Genomic DNA, 15740 nt, shown 5'->3' on the forward strand with positions numbered 1-15740 from the left:
TAATGCCTGATACACTTACCTCGAGTATTTTATTTTCCTATATTTTTGCCTGTATACTCTGCTGCTTCATTTAGCAATGCTTTTGTAAAAATATTTTTCAACACAGAGAAAAGAAAGATAACTGTCCTTCCCACAGGTCAAAAATATTTTTTATTAATGAGAGTATAGAAAAGTTCCTTTCAACATCATCAATGACATTAATATTGACAAATTTTTGGAGCTGCCGTCAAATTGAGGAACACTATCCAGTTTCATATATGAGCTAAAAGGTTTCAAGGCATTTCAGAAAAGTTTACTTGTGCAGTGATTAATTTTAAATATTCTTTGAATTAATAATAGTCATTGAGCATTTTTACATTGGGTCCTACAGTTTTCTGCCATGACACTGGGTGAGTTGGTGGTATTAATATTACTGGAAGCCGCTCCTATACCACAATTTCTAGCAAAAATGTCACTGTACACACAAATGACTAAGAACCATATATAGCTAAATATCCTACTAACCTCGAACTAAATATATCCCCAACTCAACCTCCTCTCAGTCAGATCCTCCAAATTCCCACGGCACATCCAGTACCACCCAGCACAAAGGGGATGTCTAACGGGGTGAGTCCAAGTGGCAATAGAAAACAGACATAAAGGATTATGGTTAAAATATTTTACTTTTGCAGAAACATGTAACCATGTGAGCACACGGCTAACACTCCGTCCAGGGTCTCTGAAGGGGTCGCTGTACGTGAGGGGCTGTGAAACTTCAGCTTCATTAACTTCACAATAAATCTCTTTCTGGGCCTAGAAGACTTAACACTTAGTAAAATATTTTTTATTAAATATCATTGGGTAACACTGGTTGATAACATGTAAATTTCAGGTTACAACTTATAATTCAACATCTGTGTACTCCCTTGTGTTCTCACTACCCAAAATCTAGTCTCCTTTCGTCACCTTGCCTTTGACCTCCTTTACCCTCTTCATCCTAGCCTCGCCCAGGAAAATATTTTTTAAAAAAAGAAAAAAAGAAGAAAGGTCAAAATTCTACTCTATATCATATGGGCTTTTGACCGAAGGCACAGAGCTGAGCTGAAAAAGGCAGAGAAAGAGTGCTTCCTTTTGTTTTTAGCAATCAAATTGTGAATGTGCCCTGGAAAGTATAGCCTCAAGTATCTGTCCCTGGGATCCCTATAAATCACTGTTGATAACACAAAGTGCTTTCACATTATACCGCTGCTACTTTTCCTTTATGCTTAATCCAATTCAAAATGGTTTTTCTGATCTTAAACCGGCTTTATTAACAGAAGTGAGTTCTGGGAAGATGCAGTAGAAACAGCAGCCTTACAGACGAGTGCAGTGCAGTAGGCTTTAAAAAAAAAAATTCTATACAGGAACGTGCATGCAAACGTGAAAGCAGGATTTAGTCCTCCATTTACACATGGAGAAGTTGGCGACACAGGTATTAATCTAAAATAGTTTGCCAGACAAAGAGTAAGCACCTAAGTCACTTGGAGAAAAATTATGTGAACTAGTTTCTTGATGGTGAGTAGCTTTACTGCAATTAGCTAAGACAATTAGTAAAATTTAGCTTCCATTCTTTCCCCCAGCACCAGCCACCTCAGGTCAATTGGAGGACGTTTACTTGGTTTCATGTGAGGATAAAATCAAATGCAGGTGTCACACTTCTTACTCAGTGAAATTAAATGACTTGTTTTTAAAGCTTTGGGACCAAAGGTGGTAGTTACTTTGGCCATCCTCTTTTCAAATCAACAAACTGCGAAATAGCTGCCTAATTTCTGGATAGCGTACAAATTAGTGAAAAAAAAATTACTAAATGGTTTTCATAAATTTGAATATTTTGAAGGCAAAGTAGCTTGACAAAACCTTCGATGAAGTAAATACTGTCATTTCTCAGCTTTTCCAACTTGGTGGTCTCCCCAAAGCAAACTAAGGAAAGCGGGACCTTTGCGAGGGGTGTGGGGCGTGGGGAGAGGCAGTAAAGAGCCTCTAAGACTGGAGTTATGTGCAGGTAGACGGTGAATATAAAAGAAAAGCCTACTTGTGGAGCATACGCAAGTGGAGAAAACTCATATCTAAGTATTCCTATGGGCACAACACTTTGCAGAAGGCTTATCATATTATGTAAATAAAGCATTTTTAGGCATTGAGGCAAGATGGCAGGATCGTGGTGAGCAGCTGTCAAGGGACGAAAATAGGTATGCCTAGAAGCAAATTTTAAAAGCTTTTTCTCTTCAAGTCATCTTTTTCCATACCACCCGATACGCATCTTGATTCACCATGGCAGGAGCAGCAGTGGAAATGGGCAGTACCAAACAGAACTATCTTGAAACGTTTATTTCCATTTCAAAATGGACCTTTATATTGTGTTTGTCATAAATCCACGTATTCTGCTCTTCCAGATGACTATAATTGCAAAGTAGAGCTTGCTTTGACATCTGATGGCAGGACGATAGTTTGCTACCATCCTTCTGTGGACATTTCGTATGAACACACAAAACCTGTCCCTCGGCCCGATCCTGTGCATCATCATCAAGAAACACTAGATCAAGTACTGAAAACCAGATTAGAAGAAAAAGAGGAGCACTGGGAGCAAGGACCTATGATAGAACAACTTAGCAAAATGTTCTTTACTACCAAGCACCAGTGGTAGACGTTGTAAGAAATTGAATCCTCCAAAACACAGATGATACTGAGGTTTTCAGTAATCAAAGAAAAGTGTTTTCCTGTGTCTCATTTGCCATTTGAGAAAATGCAATCAAGTATATTCACTACTATGCTATATAGCAAAATAATAATAAAATGTTTTCTCATCTGTTAAAAAAAAACAAACTGTTTTTAGCTACAGCCACCAACACAGTCTTAGCTGACCAGAGTGTGTGGTATAGACAACAGATGAAAGAAGCGCTGCTTTCCCACCACGCAAACAGTGAGAATGAGCCCTGGCTCGGTGGCTTGAGTGCCAGCCTGTGAACCAAAGGGTCGCTGGTTTGATTCCCAGTCAGAACACATGCCTGGGTTGGGGGCCAGGTCCCCAGTAGGGGGCGTACAAGAGGCAATTAGGCACTGACATTTCTCTTCCTGTCTTTCTCCCTCTCTCTAAAAATAAATAAAATAAAATCTTTTTAAAAAAGTGAGAAAGGATCCAAAGCTTATTTTGCCCTCTCTGGCCAAGATGAATATGAAACTCAGACACGGGGAAAAAATCCCCTACAGTTTCAGGCATGGAAAAGAATTCCCCGCATATTGCCACCGCACTTCACATGACTCCTGAATGAAGGAAATTTGCATCAAACTGCATAAAGAATCACTACATGCCAATGAGCCAATTTTTTGTCATGAAAACAAGGCAAACTGACGTCAATTTGCTCAAGATCTTATGAAGCACAGACAAGAATACTGTAGAGACAAGAAGTGTAAACCCTTTACTTCACTGAGAAGCCAAATCCATTTTGAAATCTCTGACTTCACTAATTTCCGAGGAGTAACTTACTTTAATGTGATGTACACCATTCAGTTTTCCAATATGCTGCTCAATGGTCCAAACACAGGAACCGCATGTCATCCCCTCCACAGAGATGTTGACAGAACTCACACGCATATGTGGATCCATTTTGATTTCTTCTTTACATTCCTATTAGTGAAAATGAACTCATTAATTTCAGCCGTGGAAATAATACTTCCTCAACTCTACCCCACCTCCTCAGCTGAAAATACACTGCTAATAAAATACAGTTGGTATTCTTTTCTTTCACCTCATGTTACTCCCATTTCAAGGCCTTGGCTTTTGCTATTCTCTTGGTTGTGGGCTTGCTTCTTCCAGATAATTTGCTTTGCTAACTTCACCGTCTTTTTACAACCTAACCTTCTTAATGAGTCTTACACTGGCCACCCGCTTTTATTTCTTCTTTTTGTCTTGTTTGCAGTATCATACATGATCACCAAACTGCTGCTAGAATGTTCACACCTGTTACTGCACATTCACAACCCAGGAAATGCCCTCCTGGGGATTTACTCTGCGTCAGGGTAGGGCTGCCTGATACGGGGCGCACCCACAGCTGGGCGGGTTCAGCAACCAGGAGCCTTTCCCCGGACCGTTCCACTCTCTTTTAAATCGTAACCCACAGAACTTCCACAAACACACGCTGATTCCCCTTCCCTCTGCTATGCTTTTCTTTTTTCCTAGAACTTACCGCATTCTGATGTTTCCCGTAATTATTCTGTTCACTGCTTATTATCTGTCTTCCTGTGATGGTTTTAAAATATGTTCACAGATTCTTTGTTATTCCTTCCTTCAAGAGGTGGAAATTAACTCCTCTCCCCTTGAGTGTGGCCTGGATTCAGTGACTTGCTTCCAACAAACAGAATATGGTGGAAGCAAGGAGGTGCGACTTCCAAGACTAGGTCTTAAAGAGCGCTGCAAGGAGCAGGGAGGAGTCACACTGTGGCTTCCTCCCTGTCCTCTCTCCTGGATCACCAGATCTGGGGAAAGTCACCTGCCACGTCATGAGGTTTATGTGCGAAGAAATTGAGGTGTCCTGTCAACAACCAGCAGAGACCTGAGGCCTCCTCCCAATACCCAGGTGAGTGAACTGTCTTGGAAACTTCCTTCAGACTGTTAAGCCTTTAGATGCCTGCAGCCCCAGCCAACAGATTGACTACAACATTATCAGGCCTTGAGCCACAATCACACAGCTATACCTCTCACAAATTCATGCCCCATAGAAACTCTGAGATAATAAATGTTTGTTGTTTTAAGCCACTCAATTTTGGGGTAATTTGTGACACTGAAATCATTAACTAATACGATTCCCACTAGAATGAAAATTCCATGAAAACAGGAATCTGTTTTTTTCACTGGTATCAGTTTGAACTGCATGAAACTGTCATTAGCGCTTATTAAAATAGTTGAATATTGGCAATTTCATATGGATCAACCTAAAATATCCCATGGAAACACTGGTTTCCTTTGGTGAGGAAAACTGAATGGTTAAGTGTGAGAAAAAGAATTTTCACAGTATAACCTTTTATACCTTTTATAAAAATTGAGATGTAACTGACTTATAACATTGTATAGTTTAAGATGTACAATGTGTCAGTTTAATACATTTTTTATATTGCAATGTGACTTCCACCACTAACTCTCTGTCTCATCACTTAACATTTATTTGTGGTAAGAACAATTAAGATCTAGTCTCTTTCGTACTTTTTGAATTTTGTACCATGAGAATGTATTATCTATTCAAACACAAACACGGACGCAAACACACATAAAAAAACCAGTGGACCCAAAATACTAGAAAACAATAATATGAATGGGACTTTTTAACTGAGGCAGTCTAAGATCCTTGGTTTTCTTCACAGTATATATAAAGACAAAACCTAGATTTTGTTAAGAACACATGTTAAAACCTTAAGGATAACTGGTAGGAGACTAGAAAACAATATATAGCTTCCAAAACAGAAGAGTGAAAAAGGGAATAAAGAAAATTAAACAGACAGCCCTGGCTGGTGTGGCTCAGCGGACTGAGAGCCAGCCTGGAGACTGAAAAGTTGCTTGCCTGTCGAATCCCAGCCAGAGCACAAGCCTGGGTTGCAGGCCACGTTCCCCAGTAGGGGGCGTGTGAGAGGCAACCAACAGACATCTCATACACTGATGTTCCTCTACCTCTCTTTCTCTCCCCCTTCCCCTCTGTCTAAAATTAAATAATAAAGAAAAGAAACCAATTAACAGCAAGGAAGATGAATGAAAAAAATTTTAGAAACAACTAAGAGTATATTTCTGCAAAACTTTTTTGTTTAGAGGCTAGTATGAAAGGAGTGATAAAAGCAGCACAGAATTGGGCTTAACAAATTATTCAGGAAAAAATAAAGAGACTCTCCAATACATATACATCTGAGGGCCTCTCTCAGAGCGCCATAGATTATTCATGTTTAGGTAAACTAAAGGGTGTTAATTAAAATATTTTTAATTCTATAAGAAAAATTCTATTTGGAAAAATACATTAGCTCAATGCAAAGAACTTGCATTTATCTTGCAAAGGTTGCAAATTACATAGAAAAATACCAAGTTTTATGTAAGAGGCAGAACAGGCATATTTAAGTAAAACCGTCACCCAAAGCAGTGATGAGGGAAAGGAAGAGGAGCAGAAAATACACAGTTATTATGAAGATACTATCACCTAGAACTGAAGTAGAAATAAAAATACAAGTCTTAGGTCCAATAACACATATCCAATATTCATTAGCGGGTGTCCTTGCCCTTGGATAAAGGTCCCATTGTATGAGGATAGTCAAAAATTACAGACACCAAAATTTTTTAAAATACTCATTTGTCAAATTAATGGCCAACTACAGAACTCAACATGAGTTTACAAATACTATTTCCCCCCAAAAGTCACTTTTTAAAAAAAAAATGGTAACATCAGTTACCTCCTGGGAGGGAAAGAAGGTGGCAGGAGAGGAGGATTAGGGGAAACTTTTGGGTTTTGAAATATGTTTTTGAGTTATGTGAATATAAAACCAGTTCAACATAAGTAAAATTTATTCAAAAATTATGTAAACTAAAACATTTCTTTGCAATTAATTTATTTCAAATGGTATAAAAATGATCACATCATCTTAGCTTTGCTAGGCTCAGAGAAGCAAACAGAAACTGCTACTGAATCACATCCTATGCTCCTAACAGAGCAAAATGAACAGCGGACTCTTCTCATCTCCTTAAGTACTTTCTGTGGAGCTTAAAACAACTGGATCACCAATAAAATATCCCACTATCTCAGATCGCAGAAGTTGCTTGGGGGTAATTATTTTCCAAATGGTAACTGGTTTTCAGCATTTATCTTTTCCTTATACATACTTTTTTTTGAGATGTAATTCACACACTATAAAAATCACCCTTTTAAGGTGTACAATTCAGTGGTCTTTAGTAATATTCACAAGGATGTGCAACCGTATTTGTAATTGCAGAACATTTTCATTACCCCCAAAAGAAAACCCACGCCCAGCAGCAAACTCTTTCACTGAGCATATTTTCAGGGTTAACAATGTGTGGAATGTATCTGTACATCCCTGTTTTCACTTTCTTGATGGTACCCGTTGAAGCACAAAAACTTTTTGCTTTCATCCTCACCGGACAAGCTTACTGGTTTTAGAGAGAGGGGAAGTGAGGGAGAGAGAAAGGGAGAGAAACATCGATGGAAGAAAGAAACATTAACTGGTTGCCTCCCGCACATGCACCGACCAGGGACGGAACTGCGGCCTTTCAGTTTACGGGACGACACTCCAAGTGAGCCACACCAGCCAGGGCACTTTTCATTTTTCTAAAGTCCAGTTTATCTATTTTTTTTCTTCTGTTGCTTGTGTTTTTGTCGTCACAGCTAAGAACCCATTGCCATATTGAAAGCCATGACGATTTACTTCTATGTTCTCATCGAAGAGTTTGGGAGTTTCGGCACTTACACATAGGTCTTTAAATCCATTTTGAGCTGTTGTCTGTGGTGTGCGGTAAGGATGCAACTTACATTCTTTTATATGTGAGTCCAGTTCTCCCAGCACCGTTTTTTAAACAGCTTTCTTGAAACAGTTCATATATTGAAATTCACACATTTAAGGTATTAGTATATTAGCAGTATAGTCAATAGGAGTGAGTGTATTCACAGACATGTGCGACTATCACTGCAGTCGATTTTACAACAATTTCATCATCTTAAAAAGAAGCCCTACGCCCTTTTGTAATCACCCTTCAACCTCCTAAGCTTCCCACCTCCAATGCTAGGCAATGACTAATCTTTCTGCCTGCATAGATCTTCTTCTTCTGGACATTCCATATGCATGGAATCATCATAATATGGGATCTTTTGTGACTGGCTTCTTCTTTATTATAACATACGTTTTCCTTATTTTTATTGTTGACATTGTTGCAGATGTCCATATTTCCCGCCCCCCCTGCCCCTGCCTGCCTCCACCCAGCCCCCTCCCCGCTTCCCTCTGGCCATCACCACACTGTGTTCTGTGCCTGTAGCTAATCCCTTTACCATTTTTCATCCATCCGCTTTCCCCGTCCCATCTAACAGCTGGTGACTAGCTTCTTTCACTTAGCACAATGTTTTCAAGTTTCATCCATGTTGTACCACATACCAGTGCTTAGTTCCTTTTTATGTCTGAATAATATTCCATTGTTTATATGTTTTTTTTTCTTCACCCATTAGTCAGCTGATGGATATTTAGGTTGTTCCCACCTTTCAGCTACTAAGAATGATGCTGCTATAAAAATTCATGTGCAAATAAATGCTTGTGCTTTCATTTCTTGTGGGTAATACTTAAGAGTAGAACTCCTGAGTCACATGGTAACTCTACGATTAACTGTTTGAGGAACCACCACGTTTTCCACAGCGGCCCCATTTCACATGCCCACTAGCAGCTGTGAGGGTTCTCCTTTCTCCGTCTCCTCCCTGACACTTGTCCATATCCGATATTTTTATTCTAATCATCCTATATGTTAAGTGGTTTCTCATTGTGGTTTTGATTTGTGACTCTGATCACTAAGTGATGCTGAACATTTTTTTCATGGGCTTATTGGAGATTTGTATATATATTTTGGAGACATGTCGATGCGAATCCTTTACCCAGATTTAATAGGGCTTTGGGGTGTTTGTTTTGTTTTGTTTTGTTTTGTTTTGGTTGTTGTTGAGTTGTAGAATTTCTGTATATATTCTGCACATTAATCCTTTATCAGATATGATTTCTGAATATTTTCTCCTATTCTGTGGGTTATCTTTCTATTCTATTGATAAAGCCATTTGATGCCCAAAAGTTTTTAATTCTGATGAAGTCCATTCTATCCATTTTTTCTTTTGTTGCCTCTATTCATTTTTAAATTGAGATATAACTGCCATATAACATTGTATTAATTTTAGGTGTACAACGTGATGATTTGATATATGTATACAGGGTCTGGCAGAAGTAACGCCTGCTTGAGTTTTGGTAGGGTGATAATATGGGTGTAATAATTTATAGTTTTTATTTGAACATTTCACCTAGAATGTCACATGGTATGCTTGAGTATGATATTGTTATGCTCCAGAACTACATGCTTATGTTTTTGTAATAAAAGATTTTGTAATAAAAACAGGGCATTATTTGTGCTGCATAAATAACCCTGTATATTGCAAGGTTTTACCACCATAAGCTTAGTTACCACACAGTTACATATTTTTTTCTTGTGATGAGAACTTCTAAGATCTACTCTCTCAGTAACTTTCAAATATCTAACACAATACTGTTAACTATAGTCACAATGCTGTACATCACATGCCCGGGACTTATAGCCACAAGTTTATACCCTTTGGCCACCTTCACCCATTTCGCCCACCCCCAGCCCCTGTCCTCTGGCAACGAACCAACCCTCTTCTCTGTATCTATGAGGTCATTTTCTTTTTTGGATTCCACATATAAGTGAGCCCATATAACATGTGTCTTTCTCTGACAATGTCCTCAAGGTCCATCCATGTGTCCCAAGTGGCAGGATTTCCTTGTTTTTTACGACCATTCATTCCCTGATGGACACTTAGGTTGTTTCCATCTCTTGACTATTGTAAATAATGCTGCAATAAATACAGAGGTGGAAATATCTTAGAGATAGCGATTTCATTTCCTTTGGATAAATACCCAGAAGTGGAATTACTGGGTCATATAGTAGTTCTATTTTTGATTTTTTGAGGAACCGCCAAGCTGTTTTCCATATCTACTCATTTTTTAAATATAAAAAATCTTAGAAACATTAAAAAAAAAATTCTTCCTTAGGCCCACCATACTCAGTCTTAATTTCAACTAGCACTAATTGTGGAACTGTAATTTAGAGTGTGACCTGATCTGAAATATTCATAATTATTAGTCTGTGTTATTTACTTTTAAAGTTACAGCTAAAGTTACTCCAAATGCAACTGTTAACAATTCAGTTATGTCCACAGATTCGGCTTATGAAATTAGTGTTAAATTATTACCTATTCTTACATAAAGAGACTTAAAATATCTACTCAATATAAAAGAATAAGTTGATCTGATTTTTGTTTTTAATGACCTCAAGTAGCCTCCATTCAAGGTCAAAAAAAATTATTTTCTCTAATGAACCACACTGCCTAAGATTTTCACATTCTGGTAATATATGATTTATAAACGATCTATATGGAAAAATAAGATGTCGCTGCCCTGAGAAAGTCCATCTTTCTTCCTCTAGCCAGAGCAGCAGTTGCCAATAGGACAAAATCTGAGTCTTTGAATGAATGAAAAGCGGAGTAAGGGAAGAAGCTATAGAGCTGAATTCGTTTAAAGGATCTAGAAGAACTTTCTACTCCAACTCAAAAACAAATTCTCCATACTGCCTGTATTTCCACTGTGTGATATTTCACGATTTTAGAGATTATATTAACACATATCTTCCCTTTTCCAAATTTTTATTATGAAAAATTTCAACCACACATTAAAGCTGAAATAGTACAATGAACATCTATCTGTATATCCTCTGCATAAATTCAACAAGTGTTAACATTTTGGTATATGTTCTTTTATTCTGGACTATTTGAATATAAGTTTCAGAAATCATTCCACAACCACAGTACTATTATCATGGCTAAGAAAAAATGGTTATACATCATCTAATATACATCCTGTACTTAAATTATCTCAAATGTGTCGTTCTCTGACAATGTTCTCGACGTCCCATCCATGTGTCCCAGGAGTACCCTTTAGAGCCTTTTCTCACCCAGCTCAAGATCCAGACAGGGTTCACACACACCATTTGGCTATCTCTTTTGTCCCATTTAATCTAGACCAGACCCTCCCCCATATCTCTTTCCCAATGAAGTGACTTTTTGAATAATATAGGCCAGTTGCTTAATGGACATTGTACCCTCTTTTTCAAATACAAATTCCTCTTTGATAGTGTAAGGTGCCGAGAGCTGGAATTCTACCTTCATAAGATCAGTTACTACAAGGGAACAGAAGCCCAGCTGGACAGGAAAGGCAGGTAACTGTGAGCAAAGGATACTTGGGCTGAAGGGAACTCGCAGGCCTAGGTGCAGAACCCACGGTGGGGTGCTTAAGGCAAGCATGAGGCATGGGGGGGTTAGGGATAGGACCACGGGGAAGCAGTGACGGGTATGAAAAGGGAAGTGGAATAATGTCTAAACAAACAAATCCTATCAAAATTTTACCTACGGTTAGTCCCACGCTTAAGAAAGTAGACTCCTATTTCCTCCTTCAGGACAGGACACTCAGACTTAGCTCAGACATTTTATAGCTCAGCTAATATATAGCTCAGATATTTTGTGGGTCAAGTGGGGCTTTTGAGGGGTGATCTAGGTCCATTAGTAGCAAAAAGGAGTACATTGTTTTATGGGAAAGTGTCAAGTTCAAACAGCAGAATTGCTTACAAACTTTTGGAATACAATACACTCAACAAATGAGGGCTAGTTTACCTGATTAGCTAGGAATGTAAAATTGTAATCAGTTTTATTATAGTGTATGCCCCAAAACAAAGTACTGGAGCATCCCCCAAGCTTACTGAGAAGCTGAGGGAGACTATAAAGCAGAAAGCCACTTTTAAAGTAACTGGAATATTCAACTTGGAAGTATATGTTAAAGAAGAAAAAAATGTCTGAGCATAAATGCAAATTACATTAATACAGCCACATTTCCCACTACATACTAATATATGCACGTCCAATCACCTATGAAAAATAAATATTTATTTTTGCCTTCAAAATTCACCTGTTTTTATTCCAAACTTTACTTAACTTGGATCTTACACGTGAAACCTCAGAGGAATTCCAGCTCCCTCATGCCACGCAACTTTTTATATATATAAAACTGTAAGTGACTTTGTAATATATGTTATGTCCATCTTTTGAATTTTAAATGTCTCAAAGACAGGTACACAGTCGGGAATGTTTAACCTCCCGCTGCATTTAGCAAAGTGACTCAGAAAACAGAGTAAGAGCATAAACAATTTCATATGGTACAGAGAAAAGGCAGGCTTCTGGGAGACCACAGTATCAAAGAAACAAATCTGGCATGCAGCTCTGAGTAATGAGGCAACTCTGAGAACAAGAGCATCCAACACCACTGAGGGAAATAACGTCTCGATTATTAAAATATTTTCGAGTCACTCCCTAAACACAGATGATAATCACCACTGGTAATAACATTCCCCAAAGGAGGAACAGTATTATGACTAGGTCATCATCTCTGACTGGAAAACAGAAACTGCAGGGGATGAGTACAAACAGGAAGTCTGAGCGCTCGAAACTTCTTCATAAAGCTGATCACTGAAGTTCAAACCTTCATAAAATTCCCCTAAAGACAGTTCTCATAATTTAGGAAAGGTTTCTAGATTCACAATAAATTATACAGTAAAACTTAACATTCTTTTTGGATACAGCTCCACCTGGATACGTTTTCTCACTACAGTAATCAAGGAAATGCAAATTAAAACTAAAATGAATATGATTTATACCCATAAGGTAGAAAAAAATGTGAAAATCTGACAATACCAAGTGTTACTGAGGGTGTGGAGGAACAGGGTCTCTCTAATTCAGCAGGTTAAGAGTATAAATTAGTTGTATTTTACTTGCTTGTTTTGTTGATTAGGTTCCACTTAGAGGTGAGATCATATGGTATTTGTCTTTCACCCCCTGGCTTCTTTCGCTTAGCATAATGCTCTCCAGGTCCACCCATGCTGTTGCTAAGGGCAGGAATTCTTTCTTTCTGTTGTGTAGTATTCCATTGTGTACATCTACCAGTTTTTGATCCACTCATTTACTGATGAGCACTTAGGCTGCTCTCCGCACCTGGCTATTGTAAATTGTGCTGGAACCTAATCAACAAAACAAGCAAACAGGCAAAATATAACCAGACACATTGAAATAAAGGACAAACTGACAGTAACCAGAGGGGAGGGGAGAGGGGGATAACCAGGGAAAAAAGGATAAGGGTCATCAAGGAACATGTATAAAGGACCCATGGACAAAGCCAAAAGGAGGTAAGATTGAGGGCGGGGGGGGGGAGAGTGGAGGGGGGGAAATGGAGACAACTGTACTTGAGCAACAATAAAAAAAACTAGTATAACCCTGGCTGGTGTGGCTCAGTGGATTGAGCGCCGGCCTGCAAACCAAGGGGTCGCCAGTTTGATTCCAGTCAGTGCGCATGCCTGGGTTGCGGGCCAGGTCCCTGGTCGGGGGCGCGTAAGATGCAGCCACACATGGATGTTTCTCTCCCTTCCCCTCTCTCTAAAAATAAATAAATAAAATCTTAAAAAACAAAAAGAGTATAAATTAGTACAACAACTATGGAACCTGCCTGGCAATATCTGGTAGAGTTGAAAACAGGCATATACCAGAACACAACATTTTCACTCCTGGGCATATTTATTACCCTGCAGAAAGTCTCACGCATGTGCGCAAAGAAACATGAACAAGAATGCTCATTACAACAGTGCTCCTAATAGTTAAAACTTTGGAAATAAATGTCTTAGTTAACCTAAGACATTTAGGTTATTTCCAACTCTTAGAAGCAGAGACTAGAATGGTGGTTACAGGGCCTGGGCAGAGGGGGAAATGGAGAGATGCTAATCCAATTCTATAGATCTAACATACAGAAAGCAGGGTGACTATAGTCAATAATACTGTGTTATAGACTTGAAATTTGGTGAGAGAGATCTTAAGAGTGCTTAACAAAAATTGGAAACTATTTGAGGTGATGGATATGTTAAATAGCTTAATTGTGGTAATCATTTCACAATGGATATGTATATCAAAACATCACATATTATGCCTTGAATATATATAATTTTTGTCAGTTATACCTCAATAAAGCTGGAGGAAAAAGATTTTTAAAAACCAGTCCACTTTAGGGCTAAAAAAAGAAGAAAAATATAGGGAATGTGCAGAAATTAAGAGGGAAGTTTCCAAAATTGGCATAATTCAGTAAGTGAGACCAATAATAAATTCCAACATATAAGCAGTCAAAATCACCCAGCCTATTTTACCAGGGTTTTAAAAGCACCAATTTGTTAAACAGATTCATGATTTCAAGCTTTGCAAACAACAGTGAACTAGATTTGCATTCAAGGTAGCTACGTAATATTTCCAAGTAAATTTAATTTTTTGTACCTGTTTTATTTAAAATCACTGCCACATCTAAATTGAAAAGAGGAAAGCATTAGCTTATCTATTACTTTATATAATTCACCTAATTCATTTAAATTATGTAAGCCTTTAAAATGAAAATTGATCTTACTCCTTAACCTGTTTTCAAAACACTGAGTGTGCCTAATCTCATTCATCAGACAACTGTCATTATATAAACAGAGGACAAAGATTCCAGATGAAACAGCTGGAGTAGACAAGTGTATGTTCTGAAACATAATTGTTCTTTTCCTTTGATCATTCCCAAAAGATTAGGAGCCAATATTTAAGACAAATTAGTGAGGTCAAAAAACAACAGAACATTAAAATTAAGAAAGGCAATGTGCTTTGCTGGCCTTGTTTGTTTGTTTGTTTTGGCTTTTGGTAATCGCTTTCTAAAAAAAAAAAACAACAAAAGTTGTCCTTGTGATAACAATACATATATTTCATATTCCTATAGCATTAGAGTTGACAAAACTTTCATAGACATGAATTTCACGACAGCCTGCCACATAAATAGGGTAGTAGCCTCCTTTTAAAATTAAGGAAGCTCAACACTCAGACTTACCCACACTCAAACAGCCAATTCAGGCTGCAGGCCAGAGCTAACAATAGCCTCAGGCGGATTAACTTAATAGGGTACTGTTTGCAAAAGGCATAAAATAAAAATGGCCAAAGGTGGGAGTAGAGTAGAAAAAAAAAATGCTTGAAAAATAATGGTCCCCTGCAATAAACACAGGTGGGGACAAGTTCCTCAGAAACTGAGAAATAGCCCTCCAGTTACTGGTTTCTTTCCCACCAGGGGCTGTGCCTCTGCTGCCATGTCAATAATAGACTGGAGGGGGGGTGTTTTTTAAAAGTATTTATTATTTTAGACAGAGGGGAAGGGAGGGAGACAGAGAGGAAGAGAAACATCCATGTGTGGTTGTCTCTCGCACACCCCCTACTGGGGACCTGGAGTGCAACCCAGGCCTGTGCCCTGACTGGGAATCGAACCAGCAACCCTTTGGTTCACAGGCTGGCACTCAGTCCACTGAGTCACACCAGCCAGGGAAAAAAACATGTTTTGTTTTGTTTTTTTAATAGGGATGAAACTTTTCTTGCCTCAGATAAAACCATTCTAATCTCTGGGAAGTAGAGGGATGTAGAATTCAATTACTTGACATTAAAATGTGTCAGCTACTTTTCAACCATATTATGGGTTAAAAATGGTCTTGGCACAGTTGTCTACCTCAGATTCTAAGAAGACTGGTAGTTGGAACACTTTTTTCCCCATTAAAACAACCATCTAATTTAAGCATGTCAGATACAATCTGCAGGTAAATCATAGACTACTTATAATGCTATAGCTTTCTTCATAAGGAAGAGTCCATCTTATACATTTTTTTAAATATTTTATCTATTTATTTTTAGAGAGAGGGGAAGGGAGGGAGAAAGAGTGGGAGAGAAACAACAATGTATGGCTGCCTCTCACACACCCCCTACTAGGGACCTAGTCCGCAACCCAGGCATGCGCCCTGAATGGGAATCGAACCGGCGATCCTTCAT

General features: G+C 38.4%; 1 protein-coding gene and 1 non-coding gene across 2 annotated transcripts in view; both read right to left on the reverse strand.

The window, feature by feature from the left end:
- Positions 1-15740, reverse strand: part of ATP7A (ATPase copper transporting alpha) — a 90739-nt gene that overhangs the window by 54696 nt on the left and 20303 nt on the right. The window contains exon 2 of the mRNA XM_054566661.1: positions 3503-3643. Within this exon, the coding sequence (XP_054422636.1) occupies positions 3503-3622 (120 nt within the window). The 5' untranslated portion in view covers positions 3623-3643. The remainder of the gene's footprint in view (positions 1-3502; positions 3644-15740) is intronic.
- LOC129065407 (small Cajal body-specific RNA 16) lies at positions 3924-4107 on the reverse strand. The gene has a single exon (XR_008528583.1). It is a non-coding gene; the product is annotated as a small Cajal body-specific RNA 16 (non-coding RNA).

This window comes from Pteronotus mesoamericanus, unplaced genomic scaffold, assembly GCF_021234165.1.
Source record: "Pteronotus mesoamericanus isolate MK-2021 breed Mesoamerican mustached bat unplaced genomic scaffold, CSHL_Meso_final contig_177, whole genome shotgun sequence".
In the NCBI taxonomy this organism is placed as follows: domain Eukaryota; kingdom Metazoa; phylum Chordata; class Mammalia; order Chiroptera; family Mormoopidae; genus Pteronotus; species Pteronotus mesoamericanus.